Raw genomic sequence first — 23033 nt, forward strand, 5'->3', positions numbered from 1 at the left:
TGGGGCAGGGGGGCAGAAATTAATAATGTTGAGCTACTAAGCCACGTGGGTGGTACTCAGACAACCTGTGCCTGCTGGGGGGAGGAAGGCGGGAGCAACCCCGGAACAGCTTGAGTCACGCCCCCTCAAGGAGTCCCCCCCCTCGGAATGTAGTGCACCCCCTCCCTCCTCCTGGAAAGCAGAGGCCCCTCCCTGCAGCTTGCAGCTGATTCTCCTGCCTCTGTCTCTCCCGCTGGCTCAGCTGCCTCTCAGGAAGGGGCGCCAGGCTGCACCATGTTACCGAGCAACCTTTGGGGGGGTGACCCTGCATGTCCCACTCCATGCGTCACCTCTGGTGGTACTGGCACACAAACTTCCCCTACAACAGGGAGGGACATGGCGAAAAATCTGCTTTTTAAGAAGTACGATTCAACAAATTCAGAACAAGAGGTATGTTGGTACTGAAAAGACTTAGAACTTCTGTATCCTGAGTAATAACAGATTTGCTTCAATGTACATATACTAGAAGCAGTCACATTTTACCTGGTGTTACTTCTCTGTTCAGAGTACACTTGTGATCACTGCTCTCAAGGGTTGATTGCACCAAATCAATGATATCTTCAGATTCTGAATGGCTGGAAACATTTTTGTCCGATGATCTTGGGGAGTGACAGTGGATACCGCTATCATGTAGGACCTGTTCTTCCAAGTCATCATCTAAAGAATCAATCGTTTCTTCAAAAAACCGGAGAACATCCTTCTCCTCATGGGTCAGGTATTGGAGACTCTCATCATCCTACAGTTAGAGAAAAGAGAGTCTTAAAGTGAAAACAACAACAAATGCTAGTTGTCTAGGTTTTTGCAAAGACTGGCTAACTGAAAATAGAACACAAATGCAGCACCTGTTTTAAAGAAAAAAGCATGATCCTAAGAATTACTATCAGAAAGAAAAGGAGTACTTGTGGCACCTTAGAGAGACTAACCAATTTATTTGAGCAAACCAATTTATCTGAGCATAAGCTTTCATGAGCTACAGTTCACTTCATACGATGAAGTGAGCTGTAGCTCACGAAAGCTTATGCTCAAATAAATTGGTTAGTCTCTAAGGTGCTACAAGTACTCCTTTTCTTTTTGCAAATACAGACTAACACAGCTGTTACTCTGAAACCTATCTTATCAGAAACTTCCAACCTTAATAAACTATTAAATACTAAGGGGAGGAAAAAAGCTTAAATAGCTACAACACCATGATTTAGGCAGTACGGCTTGATAGAGCCTAAGTCTTGACTGGAAAGTTTGATTTTTTGGTAGAACTACAAAACTATTAGAAACAAAGGATGAAATAGCCACTGCTGTGATACCCTATTTTAGCAGAGTGTATTAAACAAAATAAATTTCACTTGCTCTGGTTGAGAATGGATACTACAGAGTATAGGTTTATGTTTTCACAAACGTTCAGTATTTGAGCGTCCGATGCAAGACAGACTAAAGTGTCTGATTTTCAGAAGAGCTAAGTACCTGACCCTTTCTTGTGTCATATTGGGCTTCCAAAATAGTCGTTTTGGTCACTATCAAGTTGGGGGAAACAAGAAGATTGGGGTACAGCAATGTGCAGAGACAGATATCCATGATAAACCAACTATTTACAAATTGTAAATACCAAGGATGAAGGAGAATTTGAGAATTTAAAAAAAAAAAAAAAAATCAAAGAAATAGGGAAATTTAGAATAAATATCAGGAAATGCTTCCTGACAGTATCCTGACAGCAGAGGGGCCAGCTAGGCAGGTTTTGTCCAGAAGGGAATAATCCTGCATGAGTGGGGAAATAGACTGGATGATCCATGAAGTCACTTAGTCTTCCCTGATTCACCGCTCTCGACTAACCTGATCCTGATAACACGGGAACGAGTAGCAATGCATGAACTCTTCTCACACTCCTACCTCATGGGAAGCACCCTCTTTTCCACAAGTAGAAGGATGACAAATAGTGACTAGTAAGGAGTTTTGTTATGAGACAATGGGTGTGGGAAAGACATTTCCCAACAGCTTTGCAGACAGTGTATGCAAGCACCCTGATCTAGTAGCAATGAGAGGCAAGCGTAGGTTTGCTTCTTTTTCTAGATTACACTTCTCTCATCCAGTGTGTTAACGCAAGAATGGCTAGCAGCTGCTGCCTGCAAACGGGGAACCAGGCAGGGAATCAAGATACAAGTTCCATTTCCATCTCTGCTTTTAGCTTGTTGCATGGCCTGACAAGCCAGACATGTGTAGCTCTACCAGTGCAAAACCCAAGAGGAAACGCAGTTTACACCAAGGCAATGTAACCTGTGCCAAACCAGAGTAAGCTGTGCTGATCAAGCTGTGCTGGGGTAAAGAAGGGTTTGACAAAAGTGTGCACTGGTGCAGATACACCAGTGGCTAAAATCCTGGTGCAGGCAAAGTCTTTGCCTCTGTGCTCCAGTCATTAAAATGGGGACAGTGCTGCTGACCTACCTTCGCAGAACACTATCATCTATAGATGAAAAGCACAAGGTGACTGGCAATAAGCCTTAAAGCACTCAGTGGTGTGGATGGGTCTGCAATTTAAATAACCACCATGTGGGTGTGAAGGTAAATACTTTAGGGCTCACAATTAGCTTTATAATCCCAAGCAGCCAATGGAATTCCCCCCCCCCCACTGGTTTACATTTCAGCTTCGAAGCAACCTTTGGGTCTTCAGAGCAAAAAACCTACTTGTAAACTAGCCCGGTCAGTACTGGTTGAGCTCCAATCAGTGCAAGCTTTCTAATAAATACGAGAGAAGTCTTGGGTTGTTTTTTCTAACACAAGAAGTTTGCGATGTTGATGCATTCCCTGAGAGCCAGCTGTATTGCTGGCAGAGTAAATGTTGCCAGACGGGTACGAGCAAAGCACTGTGGCTCTGGCACCCATACGCCACGCATTAATTGTGTAACCTGAAGCGTACCCCGGCAGACTGGGTGAAATGATCTGGTGACAGCAACTACTGTGTGTCACACTGTATGGAGTGGCTCACAACCGTGACTACCTACCTCAAAAAGAGCAGGCACCCCAAACTGGTGGTAAGTTCTATAATTAGATTTCACCAAGCCAGTAACAAACTGGAACTCCTCGATCACTATAACAGTCTTACCAGGGTGTGACAGACAGTCCCCTTAGACTCTCCTATCTTGGCACCCAGGCAAGCTGGACTTAGTGATAAATGGTCACCAGAAAATTCAAACCATATTCACAAAAAGAAAAGGAGTACTTGTGGCACCTTAGAGACTAACCAATTTATCTGAGCATGAGTTGTAGTGATCTGTCAATTCAAAGTGTCTTTCAGGGCAGACCCAGGAGGTGACCCCTGGGGATCTCTGGCTTTAGTTTGGGGTCTCTGGCCCGGTGACAGTTCAAGCAGCAAAAAGAAGGACAATTTTCCTTTGTCTTATTGCCTTCATTCAGCTTCCCAATCCATACAGAATGAGCTTCCTTGCACACAGCATTGCCAGGGTGTGACAGGGCCATTAACCAATCCTTTGTACTGCAATGTTCCTTTATGGCCTATCTGATTTTGCTATTTCTTCTGGATGGGCAGTGGAAAAAACCCAACCCCATACGCTTCCCATCTGAGTTCATAAGTTCAGAGCAGACCTTTTCAAAGTTATAAAGCAAAACTTACATATTTCTTTATAGCATGGACTATAGATATTATGAATAAGATTGTAGAATGTTTGTAAGTTGCTGCATGAATTAGAGTCTAAACACTAAATACATTCTTAAGACTAATATCTATTGAGCAACTAACACAAGTGAACTGATCTGGTCTCCAGCTATGAGTTTGTCAGTTCTTAGCGAATGCCTGCAGCCTTGGCAAGAGCTGGCACCTGCATTACACTGTAGTTAAGTATTTCCATTCTAGCCCCATTTTTAGTTGCTTGTCTAAAGAACCGATTTCTTGGGCTGATGTTTTCAAAGGGTGGTTTCTGCCTTATGGCAGGATTGGGTTTTAAGTCTGAGCAAAATTTTTCAACTACAGTTTAAAAAAAAAGAAAAAGAAAAAAAGTCTCCCATTTAAAAACAAAATCCACCCCCCCACACACACACCAACAAAAAACCCAAAAACCCAACAAACCAACAAAAAAAAACAAACACTACTGTGCCCTCCCCTTCCCCCTGCAAAAAGCCCCCATCCATTGAGTTGAAATACCTGGCTGGCGGGTGAGGAAGGGGGTGAACAGGGAAATAGCCCTCACTGTGCAATATGTTAACCCTGCATTGCAGGGTTAAGGCCTTAGCATATGAACATTGGTTTGCTTTTGACAGAGGCCAGGTCTACACTAAAATGTAGAGACAACTCAGCTACATCGCTCAGGGGTGTGAAAAATCCACCCTGAGTGACATGGTTAAAGTGACCTAATCCCCACTGTAGACAGAGTTCTCTGTCAACCTAGCTACCGCCTCTCTCAGCAAGTGGTACTGAGCACAGTCAGCCAGCGTGAGAAGTGGCTCAGCCCCGCCCAGGCCTGGCTACCAGGGCCCAGAGAGCTTCAAGTGCTGGGGGATGGGAAGAAAGGCGCAGCAGGAGAAGTACACAGGGGCCCATGCAGCAGTCCTGGGCCAGGCCCAGGGCGGGAAGGTCACTGGGGAAGGGGCTGGGAGCAAGGTCCTTCTGCTCAGCTGGAGGCAGGAGCCTTGCCCATGCCCCTCCCCCTGTTGCGATGTCCACGAGCGTGTGGGAACTCCAGAGAGACACTGATGCTGTGAGTTGGGCTGAGGCCAGCCAGCCCAGCCCAGCGGCACGTGCTCCCAGTCCTGTGGCCCCAGCCCCCAGCAGGATTGGATGCCCTGGCCCAGGGAGGTGGGGCTGGAAGGTTCCTCCCAGAAGCAACAGGTGGGGCAGTCACATGGCCCTCCCTTCTCATTGTGCCCCCCCAGTATCATCAGGCACAAGTCTATGTTCACAGCCATTTTTTTCCTTTCCTCAGCCAAAAGTTTCTCTCTGCAACTGTCACCCAAGTAGTCAGTTTCTCATGGGAGTGGCAAGAAAGCAGCTGCAGCGGAACAATGGTCTTTTGGTTCGGGCACTGAGATGGGGGTCAGGAGACCCCTAAAGTCCAGATTCCAGCCCTGCCACAGGTTTATGCCATCTATCCTCAAGTTTTGCCATCTATAAAATGGGGATATTTCCCTGCCACAGAGGTGTCATGAGAATAAATCCATTGGTGTTCAAGCTGCTCAGATACTATGGGGATAATATGCATTTGTCAATACTGTGGGACAATACTGCTCTGAGAGCTTGTGAATGGCTATTGCTTACATTATCTGTCTCTGTACTTCCATGGTGTAATTTGAGGAATTACAAGCTATCACTGCTCTAAGAGCACTGCTGTCTTACCAAATGCTCTTCTGCATTCCTCAAATTATACTGAAAGCTTCAGAAAAAGGGGAGGAATTTTATTACAGAAAGTGCTGGTCGTGCCAACTATAACTAAGGTTACAAAACCTGTTCCCATTATAGCCCTATTTTCCACATAGTCAAAACATTCACCTCTTTTGGGGCTTATTTCCCCACTCTCTCTTGCTGCCCAAAAAATAATTTGTTTTTGGAAAGTTTAAGCAGAACCCCTGCAACTCCTTTTGATGCTGGAAAGCAGAAAGGGCAGGGAGGGAAGTGGATTTTCTTGCTCTAAGAAAAAGCTACTGTCAAAGGACAGCTGAAGTTTGAAAACTGAAATATTTAGAGTTTTAAAGCTGTTGCCTATGGGGAAGAAATTTGGATTATAAGCAAAAAAAGATGGGTATGTTCAGTTGGCATCTAATATATTAGAACTTAATGCACATTTGCCCCGTCTGGCATGAGCAGTATGCACGCAACTGGAATATTTTTTGTAAAGGAAAGTTTGTGTTCCAGTGAGCAAATTCTCTTCTACCCTGTCCAGAAAAGTTACTTTAATATTAAGGACTGGCAAATATATTACAGCCATGGACCCAGTATTGCATATCCCATGATTTTATTAAATCTGAAAATTTTGCTACATTGTAAGTTTAAGTGAAGTTAAGCTCTATAAATGGATTGGGGGTGAGGGTAAAATTCTGTGTTTACGGTGCTTGATTTCTGTTCAAATTTTAAGTACACTTAAGTAACAGTGTTGAAAGCCATCCCTACAATCACAGCATTGGATCTGTAAAGTTCTCTGGTTGGTCTTTTTTTGTGTCAGTAACTAAGGCCCACAATGACTTGTGCAACCCTTGTCTTTTAAATTGGGTAGTAAGGTCTGATCTACTGGCCCTTTAATATAAGGGATTTATTTTCATTTTTATTGCTTAGCATTAACTCTTAGTAGAATTAAAGAGGTGCTTCAGAACAAGAAGGGTTAGTCATTTCCATGTATGATTGCGTGAAGAGATTCTAATTCTACATATACATTTAGGACTATAGACCATAAAGAGGTATTTTACAAAGAACAGAAACACTGGAAAATTCAGTGATTGAGGATCATCTCAATAGACTAGAAATAGTGTCATTATAGGACCGCTTAATCTTATCTAACTTACTACCTACATTCAGCATGGTGGAGTCAAGAGTCATGGGGTATTATTGTGATCAGTCCACTGTAAATTCACATTAACAAGGGAATAGTTGTAGTAGAATCAAGTCTGCAATTCCTGACTAACACCCTTATCTTCTAAAACCTTACTGCCGTGCAACCTCCTGGGTTTAATGGAGAAGTTGGAGGAGCCTGGGTGCAACTAAGGTTAAGTGGGTACTTGTGCAAAGGGAAGGCCTGAGATTGGCATGTATGGAATTGCTTCACACAATCTGATGTTACAATGCAAGAATAGGAATGGGGAGGAATGCAGCTGCTCACTACCCAGTGCCTGATGCAGCTGTGCATTCCTGATTCCAGTTGGCTTGTTCTGAGCAAGGAGGCCTCCACCACACGCGTCTGCGTGATGGCAGGGCCAACAGCTACCACAGGGGGAACAGCGCAACTGTGCAAATTGTCCTTGTCCTGCTGCCATAGTGCACCGGTCATTGTTTAGGTAGCACGTCTGCCATTGGCGGTGGGTGAACCATGAGCTTGGGGAGGATAGCCCCTGGCCGGCCCGCCCCTCATGGAGCCCAGAGGGGCCTGCCAGGCCGCCAGAGTTCCCCCCCCTCCAGCCCTGGAGTGCTGGGCAGCATGGTCCCCAGTCCGAGACCCAGAACGGCAGGTGGGTGGGCGGGCAGGCAGCGTGGCGCCCCACCCCAGGCCTAGAGCGCCAGGCATGCGGGCAGCTGAGCACGGCCCCCAGCCCCAACACGAGGGGGCAGGCAGCATGGTGCCCAGCACCGGAGCACCGGCCAGCGCGGACCCCAGCCCCCGAGTGCCAGGCAGCGTGAGCATTTGGTTAAAACCTATTTCCAAAAATAGCAGCTAACACGGGCATAACTGGAAGAATCTAACCCAACCTAGAACCAAACTAGCAGGACACAATAGGGTCCATTGCATTTGTTTATGTATGAAGGCTACACACCATGCCCAAGAGCAGTAAGTATTTAACAGCACACAGGGTAATCAGCACAGGAAGGAGGTCCTCTCAGTAGCTGTTACTAGTACAATCTCAATGCCATAATTCACTGCCAGCACAACTCACCTGAGACATGCTCGAGCGCGCTGTATGGTTTCAGGAAATGACACTATTGCACGGATATGCTATTCCCACCTAGAAATGACTTCAGTTACTCACGGCTGGATTTAGAAACAGCACAATCTTGGGCAGCGGGTATAACAGGCCAGAGACGGCTCTGCCCACCCTGGTGCTGCCACTTCCGACGGACCCCATTGTGGGGTTTCGTGAGGGGGAAGTTTGGGCTTTATTATGCCCCATGCAGGTTCCAGGGTGGCTGAGGCGGCAGTAGGTGCTAAGCAGTTTACCAGGTTCATCAGTAATCTCCCTGGACTCCTGAACCCAGGAAGCTGAGTAACAAATACCACCTCCTCAGCCACCTCAGAACCTGCGTGGGGCATATCAAAAGTGTCTTCGGGACGAGAGGTTTTTACCCAGGGCAGCTTGGGGTCTGGGGAGGCACGGCAGGGCCGAGGCCGGCGGCCTGGGACTCCTCTGAGCAGGATGCGGGGAGGGCTCGGGGCTTTGGCCAGTCCAGGGCTCCTTTGGCCAACGTGGGGAGCGCTCAGGGCTCCTCTGGGCGGGGGTGTGTCTTGAGGCTCCAGCCATGGAGGGGGGCAGACAAAAGGGGCTAGCCTCCCTAAAGTGGGGGCTCCACCTGTCACCTATGACTACAATTACAGAATTAAAGCACTGAAAAAGGAAGCCTTGCTGCTTCAGCCCACAAACCTTTATTTTTGGTCTTAAACTGCTGATGCGTAAACGGACGCTTGAAAAAGTCCAGGGCCTCATTTTATCCCCAGCGAGATTCAAATATACAGTCTTAAACTGCTCAGCCTGGATTCAACTGCACTTGTTTCATCAGCTGTGTAAAAAAGATGACCAAGAACAGGAGCCCTTGCCCCAAATGAAATGGAGCATGCTCTAAATTTAAAGCATGGGATGAGGAATGGAGATTCTTGAGAAGAATGGAGTATTTCAGTTTACCCACCCTTTTAGAGCCATGCAAGTGATTCCATGCATGGGGAAGGCGCAGTCATCTTCCACTCCGCTGAGAATGTTTTAGCTGATCATAGAATATCAGGCTTGGAAGGGACCTCAGGAGGTCATCTAGTCCAACCCCCTGCTCAAAGCAGGACCAATCCCCAATTAAATCATCCCAGCCAGGGCTTTGTCAAGCCTGACCTTAAAAACCTCAAAGGAAGGAGATTCTGATCTGAATATTCAACTTTTGCTCAGACAAAGAGATATGTTTAGATATTGGCAGAATGTCACTTTTCATGCTCACAGATCTGTGGGCAAACTTACTTCCTTGAATAATGTGACCTTGTACAGTTCTAAAATAAATGGACATGGGCTAGATCACTTTTAAATGAAACTTACATTTTGGTTTGTGATGCTAACCCTTAAGTGTCTGTTATTAAGTGGTTAGGCAAATTCCACTCCAAACACACAGCATGGATACAGGTACCGTTAAAAATAGCTTTCTCTAGTCAACATAAGAGTATGCTGTGCTTTAAAGAATGCACTGTATCTAAATGGATTAGATCAAAGCATTAAAATGCAGACAGCTGCATCACATTTCCAAGCCTTCCTCTACATAATATGCTAAAGTGACAATAGGCTGCTGGCAAGAATTAGTTCTTACACAGGGGCCTTGTGTACATTGAGAATTTAAGCCTCTCCCCCAAACGCGAGCAGCGGTACAGTTTCACAGTTGCAGCACGGGGGTAGACAGTTTGCAGTTGTGTTTAAGCGACCACGTCAGCCAGACTGGCTCTGAGCAGCGAGCATATGCTAGAGTTAGTTCAACTGTTTGCACATGCTATTGTTTTCCTGTGTTTGTCTGAAGTCCATAGAGATCTCTCATCCAAAGGTTGCACCTGGTAACTGGATGGAGTTTAGACACCTAGAGATATGGAGGGCCCTTTCCTTGTAACCAGCTGGGGGAAAAAAAAATAATAATCTCAAGCAATACTTTCGCTTTGAATCCTCTGAAGACCTGCAAAGCAAAAGTGACGCTGACTCCCTGTGTTATGTATCTGGATAAACAGAAACTCATTAATGCAGATGAAGGTAAGTTCTTAGAAACCTTTAAACTGAATGATCGGTCTACCTTGTAGTGGCTAAAGAGTGTGATGCCAGCTGAAAAGCAGCTAGGGGTGACTTATATTTGCTGAGAGATGTTAAGATGTAGTGATGAAATGTTTTGACAGCATAGACCGTAAGGGAAGTCTAACATGCTGTCAATGCTTCTCTCTCTCCCCCTGCCCACCCCTCCCCAAAAAACTCCACACCTTTACAAACAGCACCTGTAAGGTCAGTACTATTTATCCTCGCTTTGTAAATGAGGAAGCAAAGACAAGAAGTTTAAGTGACTGGCTTAAAGGACACAAAAGGAATTGGCGTTGCCTGGGAGGAAGAGCATTGCTGAAGGCAATGGTGGGCAACCTGTGGCCCATCAGGGTAATCTGCTGGCAGGCCGCCAGACAGTTCATTTACATTTGCACAGCCACCCGCAGCTCCCAGTGGCCATGGTTTGCCGTTCCTGGACAATGGGAGCTGCAACTTGTCCTTAGTTGTTAGCTGCTTTATCTGCTATGCCAACCATTTAACAACATCTATTTAATATTGATGTCATTTAAGAGACTTGTCACACTAGAATTAATCTTTCCTACTGCATATGGATAAAAAAGCCACACAAACTACACAGCATGGCCTACTGAAAAGGCATGAATGTCTTCCTGAGCTTGGTCAGCTGAGAGATGCATGACACTGGTGGAAGTCCTCCATCAATAGCCAGCTTGTTATCCCTGCTGGGTTGGGTACAAAAAAACCCCCTCCTCGTTACATAAGGGAAACACCTCAACAGCAGAGGATTCCAACCCTATCATGTAGGCATATGGCATGCTGATGCTCACTTAGATGAAGGTCGTTCAAGAGGTGGCCCATGTCACTTCTTGATGCTGAGGAGTAGACAGGTGATTATGTGAACACCTGTTGTGTTTCATTTCCCAAAACCTGCCACTGACTTTGGGGGCCCAGCCTGACACCTGCCGCTGTAGATGTTCAGTGCTTTTGAGAGACAGACATTGCCCGTGTCATTGCCTTCTCAGTGGCAATGACTGCATGGCTAGCGTGTGAGACCTCTCCCCCCGCTTCAGGGGAACTAACCACGTGGCCCCACTCTTTGCACCTAAGGCCCTGTTCCTGCCCCCCATCCACTGGAGCCCCAAGTGCCCACCATGCCTCCCCTCCTGGCCACCCCCCAGCGCCAGGCCGCCCTCACACCCCAGCGCCAGGCCGCCAGCCGGGTGGCGGCAGAACTGAGCTCCTGCAGACTTGGGCACCAGCATGGGGGAAGAGGATGCAGTATGGGCGGGGCCAGGGCTTGTCTTTGGGAAGGTTTAGCCTCCCCGGTCCTGTTATACCCACCACCCATGAATGAATCATTGACTCAAGTGTGAAAGGACCCCATCGCTTCCCTGGCCCCTCCAGCAACAATGCTTGAATAGTGAAGTGAACAGTCTGAGTCATTCTAATTGGAGGATGCAAGGCTCATGCCTCTCACACTCAGCGATTACTCATGTGCCATTTTAATGGCCACACACATGCATTTATATGAAGACAACTGTGTTTATGGTGATGTATTCATTACACACCAAATTATATTACGGCTGAGTGAGCGGCAGAGCCTTTATGCAGCTAGTGACAACTAAAGGCCTAATCTAATAGGAAACCGAACACAAGAGATGTCTACAATCAAACACTAAGCACTACCTTACTAATGGTTATTCTCAAAGCTGCCCTGCTTTGGGAAGAGGGTAAACATCTCCAATTTCTTTTTGTCAAAGGAAATGTCTGTGTCTGGAACGAGTCAATGGTGATTCCAAATCCGTGGTGGTAAAATGCATGCGAACAGAATAGGGAAGTTTACAACGTGATTTGATCTAGCAATGTAGTCTTGGTTATTCCAGCTTTGTGAAGGAAATAAAATAAGGCATTCCACAAACTATGGCCTGCGTCATAGGCAGAAAGTCATACTAAAGGAGCAAAATGGTTACTTTCGGCCTTAACATTTATGTAGCGCTATAATCAAAATCAATAATACAGGACTCAAGTCAGTTGAGCTTAACATTTAAAAAAAAAAAAACACTACACGATGCAAAGAAAGCTAAGGTAGGTTAGGTCATTTAGCTAGACTGAGCACTTACCAAGGTAAAATTTCTGCACCTAGAGTTGCTGCTTCGACTCTCCAAGCTCCCACTGCTTTCAAAGCTCTCGAGTCTGCACTTTGGTGAGATTTCAGATGCCATTTCTGAAAAGTCCAACATCAAATTTCTAGGCATCCCACCCAAAAGAAAGATCGTTCCAAAGCAAGTTTGTTAGGCAGTGTAGAAAGTGGTCAATGCCTTATGTGCAGCTGCTCACCACGTTCATCTCTGAAAGATGAAGAGAATTGTGTTGTTAGTTTAGGTTTGATTTTTAATCTATTTAAATGGCAAGGAGGGTAAACTGAAGATCTCGAAGTCTGTAATCAGGAAAAATCTTTTAATCACTTTGCAGGAGACCAGGGTATTTCCATCAACCAACTACATCTGAAAGTGCAGTTCTAATCTAAAAGTGGACTTTAAAACACATGGAATAGAGGGGCTACATGTCCATCTCAGTGACTTCCAGATCAGATGGGCTCTGTTTATCAGTGTGGACGTTACATAACTACCATACATAACTCGGTCTGGGATCTGACAATCAGGCTGGGTTTTCTGTTATTAGTATTATCACACATCACTACTACTGGTAATGAGATTCTGCATGCCAAATTATTAAGCCTTCAGTGACCTCTGGTCAACCCCATTACCGCCAATGGGCTTGATGGGAACAATTATTTTTTATTAAGATGCATAAGAGGAATGAAATCCAGTTCCATCTCTTAGCTCTGCAGGGTTGACTCATTTGTCACTCATGTGAACAGATCCAATCTCGATTACATTCAAGGAACCCATCTGTGGAATAAGCAGGTACCATTTTTATAGTCACATTTCAGAGTGAAATTGCACTTTAAACTTTAAAGCGCCTCTGGCTCTAACTCAATTTCATTCACTGTCATGCAGAAAGATGTTTATTCCTTTGGAGAAACCAGGCTTATTGGAATAAAAACCCCATAAACAAGTATTTACTGATGCATAAGAGCTTTCAAACGATCACAGGTTTCAGTTCCGCAGTATCTGGCTGATAAGCATTAGAACTAGTTGTAATGTTTTGAAGGAAGCGAACCCCTCTGCCCCAGTGTTTTCTTCAGTCCCAGACATTAACGTGAAGATAAGAGCATCCTCTCGAGACGGTGCTCACTAACAGCATGAGACACTTCCCCACCCTACCTGCCCATCTCCTCTCAAACATCCAGAGGCATCGACTGAGAAGTAACACCACGCACTTTTCTGATGCACTGTCTTTTTCCACTACACGTTTCCCAGTCACAGGCAATATTTAAATAGTCGGGAGAGCAGTGTTTCCCAAACGTGGGACGCCGCTGGTGCGGGAAAAGCCCCTGGCGGGCCGGTTTGTTTACCTGCCACGTCTGCGGGTTCGGCCGATCGCCGCTCCCACTGGCTGCGGTTCGTGGCCCACGGGGGCTGCAGGAAGCAGCAGCCAGTAAGTCCCTCAGCCCACGCCACTTCCCGGAGCCCCCATTGGCTTGGAGCAGGGAACCGCGGCCAGTGGGAGCCGCGATCGGCCAAACCTGCAGACCGCGGCAGGGAAACAAACCGGAGCGGCCCGCCAGGGGCTTTCCCTGCACAAGTGGTCCCAAGTTTGGGAAACACTGCTGTAGAGTGGTAGCAATTCCTCAGTACACTGGGGTCATGGGCTAGTGTTTAGTGCCACCAACTATCACATTTGCTACATTAGAGCCCAGGGGACCATTGAGAATGGGGTCCTACTGTGCCGGGCTCAGTACAAACAAAAAATGAGAGTCCCTGACCCGAAGAACTTACAGTCTCATAATTTGACTCCTTAGGGGCAACACAAGTGGGAGGTGGGGTTCCCTATTTGCATTTCCAGTTCAACTGGATTATTTCTCCTGTCTCACCCCACCTCCACCCCACCTCTCAGAAACCACTGACTATTTTTGCTTCTTAAATCAGCTGATTGGCATGTCACATCAGTACAACAGCATCTATCGATACTCTGTAACAATTCCATTCTCCTGGTCACTTCATCCTGGCAGAATGCTATGATATACTAAAAAGGTATGTATGAATGTCGTCTTAGCTGTGCCATCACTCCAATATTTGTCTTCTGGGAAGACTCCCATACAACGTAGCTAGGCTGCAATCCAGCAAATTCTAGGAATACAATCCAAAGTAAACTGAGCCGTGGATTTCCACCCCACTGAACCATGCTAAAATAGGAAAGAGCTGCTCTTGCAAGCAACAATAAATCTAACAGTTATGATTTCCTTTGGAAACTTTAATAAAAGCCACCTATCCATTGGAATGAACACTACCTACTTGGCCCTCTTCTTGTGCCCACCTCTTGCTGTAATTTGCAAGAGTAAGTAAGTATAGTAACACCTATGTAAGTACATGCCCAGAATTACTGTTTCATACATGTATACTATGAAAACTATGACGAAGGTTACGAGGCAGGCACGTTTGTAATACTGCTGCAGCTGCCAGTGTTCTCATTTCTGCTTCTGCAGGCACTAGAGATATGCAATGGCAGAAGGATGTCAAATTCAAACAAGCAGCATGAAGGAAGACTGCATCCTGTGTTATTACCTGGATTCCTCAGCTTTATCTTCAGAGTAAGCACTGGGACACAGCACTAGACTGTTCACATGGCAGCAGCATTTGGTGAAAGGTAACACCACTATGGGTTAAAAGCTTGGCTCTGCTGAAGTTCATTGGGGAACTCTCATTGACTTCAACAGGGCAAGGATTTAATCCACGGTCTTTAAAGACACTGCTTACAAGTAAGGGAGGTTGTCAAAGGCACAAATGCCCAACTCTTACCACAACTCCATGAAAGCGGAATGCTTACCTCCCATTTGTGCCTTTCAACATCTCCTTGTAACGCTCATGTAGGAATCTTGGGTTGAATGTACTGAAACACCACATTTGTTCCCTAGTGTCTTTCAGTGAGCCCCAGGTTTTTTTTAAGGTTTGGTGTCCTAACCCTAAAGCTTCTTGCTGAACTTTTCACACATATACCCCCAATTTTCACAATGGTGCCCCATTTGGTGACAACAGGTCACCAAGTTCATTGTCTAAGAATTTTCGTGGCTCACATTACCAGGGCATCTTACCAAAGATCGCCTCCACAAGTTTAAACAAACCTAACCTAACCAGGTGGAGGAGGGAGAACTATTTGACCCAAGAGTCCTGTCCTGCTCCCACTGAAGTCAACTGCAAAACTGCAAGGGGGTCCAGGACTGAGCCCTCAGTGGGGTATTCTTTGCACCTGAAAAAGAACACTCAGATCCAATGCTAATAAGAACTCTGTGTAACAACAGTAGTGAGCAGCTTCACTTCCAACAACTCCATGTTATAATTCATACTGCATTCCAGGCTCAAAAGGGCTTCATCAAGCTCCAAGGAATGATTAAACTATGGAGAAGAAGAAATCTTCACCCTCTTGAACCCAACAACTGGCAGCATGTGTTATGGTAGCCATTATTCCTCTCTCTTGTAGGCCCTGGCTACCCTATAGATTTTGCTCATGCGAGGAAAGTTTGTGAGCCAGGTTTATCAGTTAGTATGTTCAGCTGCTGATGTGGGCAGGGCAGAAGGGTATTTTTTTTAAATGGTCTTAGATTTGATCTTTTAGGTCATGTTTAACAGAATTATGGCCCAATTATGGCACCTAACCAGGGATTTAGAAGAGATTCCTAACTGAGTAGGAAATGTAATTCAGACAGAGATCTTTAGCAAAGCGATAATCCAAAATGGCAATTTATTGATAAATTTGGTGCTACACAGCTTTGGCCTAGGCTAGAGGGCAGTGCAAGTGGGTATTGTAGAGGCACTAGACTGGGACTCAGGAGATCTGGGTTCAACACTCAGCTCTACCACAGACTGTGTGTGATCTTGGACAAGTCATTTAGTCTCTCTGGGCCTCATATCCACATCTATAAAAGAAGGATAACACTGCCTTTCTCCCCACCTGGCCTCCACTGTGTGTGTCTGTCTATTTAGACTTTATGCTTGTCAGGGCAGGGATTGTCTCCTGCTATGTGTTTGTACAGTGCCTAGCACCCTGGAGCCTGATCTCGACTGAGGCCTCCAAACATTACTATAATACTAGTATAATTTACAGACAAATTCCCTTCTTGGACTTTAATAATGCAGAAGTCTCCCCATGTCTTTGTATGCCCCCATCACTAGCAAGAGATAGAGATTTTATGACTGTAGCCATCTCTATTCTAACCTCCTAATGAGCTTCAAAACAACCCAGCCCAACCCAACCGCCCCCCCCCCCCATGGTATGGTCCAACAGGATTGTCAAGGTAACCAGACAGGCTCAAAATAAAATAAATCCTCAGAGAGATGAAACAGCAGGTTAGTAGGAAGCTGCTCTTCTTGACCTTCAAAATGCATTAAAAATGGAAGCTGTTCACAACAGGATTTATTTCTTGTCTACACAACACACTCATGGACACATTGCAGGTGTTTAAATGCAATGCCCTTACTAGAATCAATTGTGGTAGACTGTCCCCATCACTCATCAGTGGCCCAAATATTGCACTTCAGGCCAGGCAGCAAAAAAGTACATCTGACAGCACTGACAGTTTTCCTAAGAGCAAATTCCAAGTCCCCAATAACAGTGTTCTAATTTTTACTTTAGGGTTATTTGAAAGCCTCACAATTCTTACATTTAACTGCAACTAACCATGTTCAGTCAGTGGAGGGGATTTCATTAATAATATTTTGTAACTGGCACTGATAATTTTAATCTGAGTTCAGTTTTAATCTTCCCAAGATTCAAAGACTCAGCAGACAGACTACAGAAAATTGCTGTAGATTAAGGAGTGGTCTTTCATTCCAGGAAGCCAAATTTTTAGAGCCTGTGGACTCAGATTATTCCTCTACCTTGTTTCCAATTTAGCAACAAGAAGATACAGAATTTTTATACTAGGGGAGCTAAGTGATGTACTTGGTAGCAAACCACAAAAGCAATTTCGTTTGAGAGCTTAATAGGCAAGATTGATCCTTCCAAAATGGAAAGCATCCAAATGCAGAGAGCACCATTCCACTTACTGGACCAGCAAGATATATTGAAGGAAATATGGTCATGATTCTCGGAAAGTTATTAAAATTTTAAAAAACAAGATGTTGCTGAACTGTCCCCCTCCTTGTACTATATATAAATATAATGTTTTGGAGATAAACAAAGAAATTAAATTTCCCACCAAGTCAGGATAGTATTCTAGACCCCTGCAGAGTTCTAAGCCCAAATTCTGTTCCTATTCTTTAAGGAAAAGAGCACCATATACAAATCATTTTAAGAGTACAATTGGAATACCCCCAAAACCCCACAATATATTTCCAGTAAAACTATTTTGGTGAAGAATGACAGCCAAGTCCCTGACCTGCATGTGTCCACACACGCACACACCATTTAGCTCAATGGCACTTCTTCTATATCTACATGAATAAGCGTGTGCAAGGTTATGGCCTGATCTGCAGCTCAGTGAAATTAATGAAAAGACTCCCATTTCCTTCAATGGGCTTTGGATCAGCCCCTTAGGGTAGGCTGGGGTTGAAGGCTACCAAAACAAATCTAATCTCAAAAGTCTAAACAAGATTTGAACAGGCAGCATGACAAAACCAAATCATTTTATGACCTGTTTCAGTCACAGCCATGTTTAAATCAGAAGAGTGCATGTTTGCTTTGATGATGTGGATGGCTCTATGCACAGGGATGGAAGATGCATACTGACTGTGGTTGCCTTCCTTAACTCCTCTGGTGTCCACACAAGAGATTAAATCCTTGAATTTTAGAAGAACACCACACTCTCCTACTCTGGTGATAAAATGAATAAGGAGACAGAGGCATCCCAGATAAAGGTAAAGAGAAAACAGCAATGGTATCTGGACAGAATGAAAAAGTTATGGCTATGTCTACACTGGGGACATGTATGATAAGAGTGTTAATTTAGACCTTCTCTATATTAGGAAAAAGGTCTAACACCCACTGGGGTGCTGAAACAATTTTTATAATGGGGGTCCCGAGAGCCACTGAACCAAACTGTAAATCCTGGACATGATGGAATCCACTTCAAGATGGGGGGGGGCAGCTGCACCCCTAGTTCCAGCACCTAAGCTAACACCATGCACTAATTGACGTGTTTTAATCCTAGCAGAGAAAGGGCAAGTTCTAGAAGCACCTCAATTTAGCTGCCCCCTCTTCCCCAGGGTTCACCATGACCAGCTAAACCAATGGAAAACTAAATCTTGCCCTACCCATGCTAGGATTTTAAACTGTGTTAGGCGTGTTTTTTAAACATGGTAGGGTATGTCTACACTAAGAAAAAGCTAACTCCGTTCAAGTAATATGTTTTATACAACTTGGCACCAAGTGGAGACAGGGATAGGTTGTATTTAAACACGGGTTACCTGAACCAGGTAATGTTTTAAAAGCATGACTAGGGGCACACTACGTGCAAAATAGTGGTGAACTTCATGCTAGTTAAAAGTGCGTTAATGCAAATATCAAAGGGCTTGTCTATGTGAACAATTAGACTGTGGCAAACTGGGATGTGGGTCTACACCGCACTAGTCTGCTGCTCAAATTAGAGCACTTTGATCTAGTCCTCTTTGAAGTGGGACTAACTGTTAATGCATTTCAGCAGGGTCCAAGTGGACAGACTGTAACCGGCTAGGGCGAGGTAGATTCACACCCCAGTTTGCCACAATCTCATTGTTAGGGCTCGTTTACAATACATTTTTCATCTGCACTGGGAAAGTGGGCTTAACCTAATTTTGGTCAGCCCCTCAGACAGGGTCAAATCAGATTATGACCAAGTAACCAAGAAATGCTCTAACCTACATACTATGGTGAATGCTGCTTCCTAAATACTCAAAGACAGACAGAAGTGTTAGTGCATAGCTTTTTATTAAAAATGCTCTTCTATCACGGCATGATCCCACCCACACAAACCAGGTGAGTAGAGTATTTAGCCAAAAAAACTGTTTTAGCTGTTCTAAAAACACAGCTGTTAGGCGCCGTAAGCTTACGGTCGGTATACAGTGAAAACTAATATCAGCCTAGCTGTGTCAGGGGTATGAAAAGAATCCACACCCCCTAATGACACAGCTATGCTAACAAACCCCCAGCACAGATGCAGCTGTGCAGACAGAAGTGTTTCTGTCAGTGTAGCTAACATTTGGGATGTGGTGTTCATGCACTGGCAGAAAAAAATCCTTCTATTGGCACACGTTGCATCTACATTAGGCGGCTCTGCTGGTATAGGCTCTGTGGCATAGACAGCTTTAGACTGCAAGATCTCCCACGGGAGAAACCAGGATTTCGTTGGCCCAGGGTTGAAAGACACTACATATGCCGACGGGAGGAGTTCTCCCATCAGCGTAGATAATCCACCTACCCAAGAAGCGCTAGGTAGGAAGGTAGGTATTGACCTAGCGCTGTCTATACGAGAGATTAGGTCAGCTTAACGACACTATTCGGAGGCATGGATTTTTCAGACCTCTGAGCAACATATAGTTGGGTCAACCTAACCTTTTAGTGTAGGCCAGGCCTTTCACTTAACTCAATGACGTTTGTCAGCCTTTAGCACGGTAACTTTTGAACACTGCACCCGATCCATTAAAAAAAAAAAAAAGTCACAGGGAATATTCTAGGCATCAATGACCAGAACATTACTGATTCCCCCCCACAAAAAAATCAAATAAAAAAAACCAAGGGGAAATGGGAGACAGAAAGCCCTTGTCATCCAATTAGCACAACCACAGCTTCAAGCATCCCTTCAATTGTCTATAGATCAAACAACTGGTTGATGGCATCCATTAATGCCTTCCAGCATAATACCTTTACCTCATCTATGTTCATTCTCCCAATAGAGGAGGAGTATTTGTGGCACCTTAGAGACAAACAAATGCGCTGTAGCTCACGAAAGCTTATGCTCAAATAAATTTGTTTGTCTCTAAGGTGTCACAAATCCTTCTTTTCTTTTTGTGAATACAGACTAACACGGCTGTTACTCTGAAATCTCCCAGTAGAGTTTAACATGTTGACCTCTTGAATGGTTTCTCTCCCAGACAGACAAGAGAAATAATGATGGGGGGCTGAAGGAAGAATGGATGGAACCGGAAGGGGGTATGCACACAGCACCTGATGTGGAGGAAAGTGGAGAAAGGGAGACAGACAGAGCCCCCCGGCATGGAGGGCAAGGGGGTAAGGAGGAATGGGGTGCACAGAGAACCTCGGGCAGGGGGAGATTGAGGGACCCGAAGTGGGGGGAAATCCCACACAGTATCTGGCAGGGGGAGTTTGGGGGAAGAGATGCAAGGACCCTTTGGTGTGTGCAATGAGCTTGGCGTACAGAAGCAACAAAGCATGTGACCCCTGTAGATAAATCTCTGCATTAAGCATCTTCGCATAAAACTTTCATATGACTTTGTATTATACCTCTTCATATAACCTTGTATTGAGTCTATCCACATGTGACCTCTGTTTTCATGCAACTTTGTGTCAAGTCCTTTGGTATATGGGAACTTTGTATCAAGTCCTTATACAGAAACTTTGTATTGAGCCTTGGTATAATGTTATAGCCCCTAAGGATAGTTAAAGTAGAAGAAAAGTGTCTTTTTGCTAGGAGTAGAATAAGATCTCCCACCTTTTAATCACTTGCCCTGTTGAACGAATGAGGTGAGAATGAGCAGTGTGCAAGGCAAGCACCTCCAGACAGCTGCAACCTTTGGAGACGGGATGGAAGCCAAACTCAAGAACAATAAAAAGTGGGCCTATTGAAGAAGATCAGACATATTGATGGCCTTGGGAGTTAGAAGCGAGCACCTTCTTTTAAAAATACCCTCTTTGAAAATAAGTGTGGTAGCATTAAGACAACACCCAGAAGGAAGCAGCACAGGTGACTAACTGAAACAGACACAGATTTTGAATCTGGTACAGATTTGCATGAGAGGGAACTGCTAAAAATGTGAGGTGTCTTACAGGGGACCCTGGGTCTCATCTTGTCCGGATTGATGCTCCGATGTTGACTGACAGAAGCCCGGCTCCACCCCTCCCCCATCTAGCTCACCTGGCCAGTGAAATTAAGGGGAGCAACTAGTCGGTAACAATAACAAATAAATTGGTTAGTCTCTAAGGTGCCACAAGTCCTCCTGGTTTTTTTGCGAATACAGACTAACCCAGCTGCCACTCTGAAACCAATAACAAGACCGAGTGTGTTTGTGCGTGTCTGCGAGTGCCTGAGTGTAATCTATATCATATGCCCATGATGCAGTGTTGATTGATACATGTATTACCAATAAATGTGATGCTTTGCCTTATCACCCCTGAAAAGATCCTGTGTAGTACTTTAAGTACAACACCCCTTCATACAAGAACCTAGAATAATGGGGCTCTTCTGATCCTGACTGGGAACTCTGGGCGCTACCTTAATGTACATAACAGCAGTGCCAACCCTGAATAATCCAATATCAAGAACCAGCCCCCCCAAATTAATGACATTTTTTAAAAAATGCAATATGGGTTCTTTGTATTAAGTTTTTGGTTTCTGAGCCATTAAGATGCATTCAGGTCACATTTAAGCTTTTCTTTGCAATTGAGTGCTGGAAACTTCTTGTTTTTGTAAATGAAAGCTGAGATTCTCATAGAACCACATTAATCTCCATGCTGGGCTTCAGAAACACCAAGCATCCTGAGATTTGTGATTAAAAAAATCCACAGGAGTTGACAACACTATAATAATTAATCCTGTGTACATAAGGCCCTAAAACAGCCGGGCAAGTGAAGCACCAATTCAGCAAAGCACTTAATACATGTGCTTGAATCCAATTGACTTCACAGGGATTTCAAGTATGTGTCCTAGTGCTAAAATCAGAGCCTAAATTAAATGGAGAAAGGAGCCTAATTAAAAAAAAAAAAGCAACTGTTAATTTGTGATTGCCTCTAACATACCTCTCCAAACAATAGTTAACTTCAGCATGTACAGTACTTTGTCATCTTGCTTTGTTTAATATCGATGGTTAAGATTACATCTTTGACCAAATTAATCTCTCAGTCTGAGGATGCCAGCTCGATGTTGTCTTTATTTCTTAACTGGTCTTTCTGGATTTTCAAGAGCAGGCTATTTTTGTGGTTGTTGAAAGAAAACTTTTGAAAATATTTGCCAAACAATAGGAGACTGTTAAACCACCTAGTTCTAAGGCAAGGTAACCAAACCACCCCCAAGATGAGAAACCTTTACTGCATTCCATGCCATTACTGTTTTGGAAATATCACCCCAAGACCCTCAGGTAATAGCGCCCCAAGACCCTCAGGTGTTCAGAATGCAGTAAAATCCTGGTTACAGACTTAATCCTCACTTCAGCAGGAGTCAGGGGTGCTCAGCACCTTCTAGATTAGGCACAGGTTCAAGAGAATTGATAAGAACAACGTTGAGAAGCGAGTTGGTTTGAGTCTTTGCCTTACTAGTTGTGAATAACTGCAGCTGTAACTTACAGAATCAATATGTTTTAGCCACATCATGCCATATGAAAGCACCTTTATCTACCCTAAGACAAACAAAACAACTGGGAAAGGCCTAGATGCAACATACCAGGTTAAACAACCAGAGAAAGATCTCTAAATAGTGCTGTTAGTTCCCATGAGTTTGCAGAAATAAAATCCCTCCCTACCACGCCTAAAAATAAAACCTCAGCCAGTGGCAAGCAGTTACTTTTCTTTAGATTAACTTCTTACAGGAGGATAAGGATAAGGCTCTCACTGCTCAGCTATGGTTGAGATTTGATGGCCTGTGACTACTTAAGGAAGAACTAGATACAACACCAATGGCTGTCTAGACCTATTTTATATTAGGTATTAAATACGCCATAGGACTAAAGTCTCCCAAGACTTTAAACATTCTTATGCAAATTGCCAGGAGGGGAATTTTAAAGGACTTTAAAAGTTAATTAGTTTGCATTTCTCCTCTTGATAACTTGGTGCTTAGTAGAGTCACTTATGCTTTGGAACCACACAGAATACAAACAATTCAAGGTACAGGTTTTCTTTAATTAGTCGGCTTCTGTCTTGTCACAAGTGTAACATCATTGGGGTTCAGGGTCCCATAACTTTGATCCCACTGCTGTACAGATCATAGGTGAATAGCTTTCTACCATACTTAGGAAGGCATGAGAATTTTTGTCCCCAACACCCATGAAGCCCACTACAGCATTGCTACGTCACAGTCTAACAAC

General features: G+C 44.5%; 1 protein-coding gene across 2 annotated transcripts in view; it reads right to left on the reverse strand.

The window, feature by feature from the left end:
- Positions 1-23033, reverse strand: part of PROSER2 (proline and serine rich 2) — a 32647-nt gene that overhangs the window by 4660 nt on the left and 4954 nt on the right. For both annotated transcript variants that reach the window (XM_075124547.1, XM_048836602.2), the window contains exons 2-3: positions 11805-12032; positions 523-775 (exon numbers count right to left, since the gene is read on the reverse strand). In XM_075124547.1, the coding sequence (XP_074980648.1) occupies positions 523-775; positions 11805-11939 (388 nt within the window). In that variant the 5' untranslated portion in view covers positions 11940-12032. The remainder of the gene's footprint in view (positions 1-522; positions 776-11804; positions 12033-23033) is intronic.

Source organism: Caretta caretta, chromosome 1, assembly GCF_965140235.1.
Source record: "Caretta caretta isolate rCarCar2 chromosome 1, rCarCar1.hap1, whole genome shotgun sequence".
NCBI classification, from domain to species: Eukaryota; Metazoa; Chordata; order Testudines; family Cheloniidae; genus Caretta; species Caretta caretta.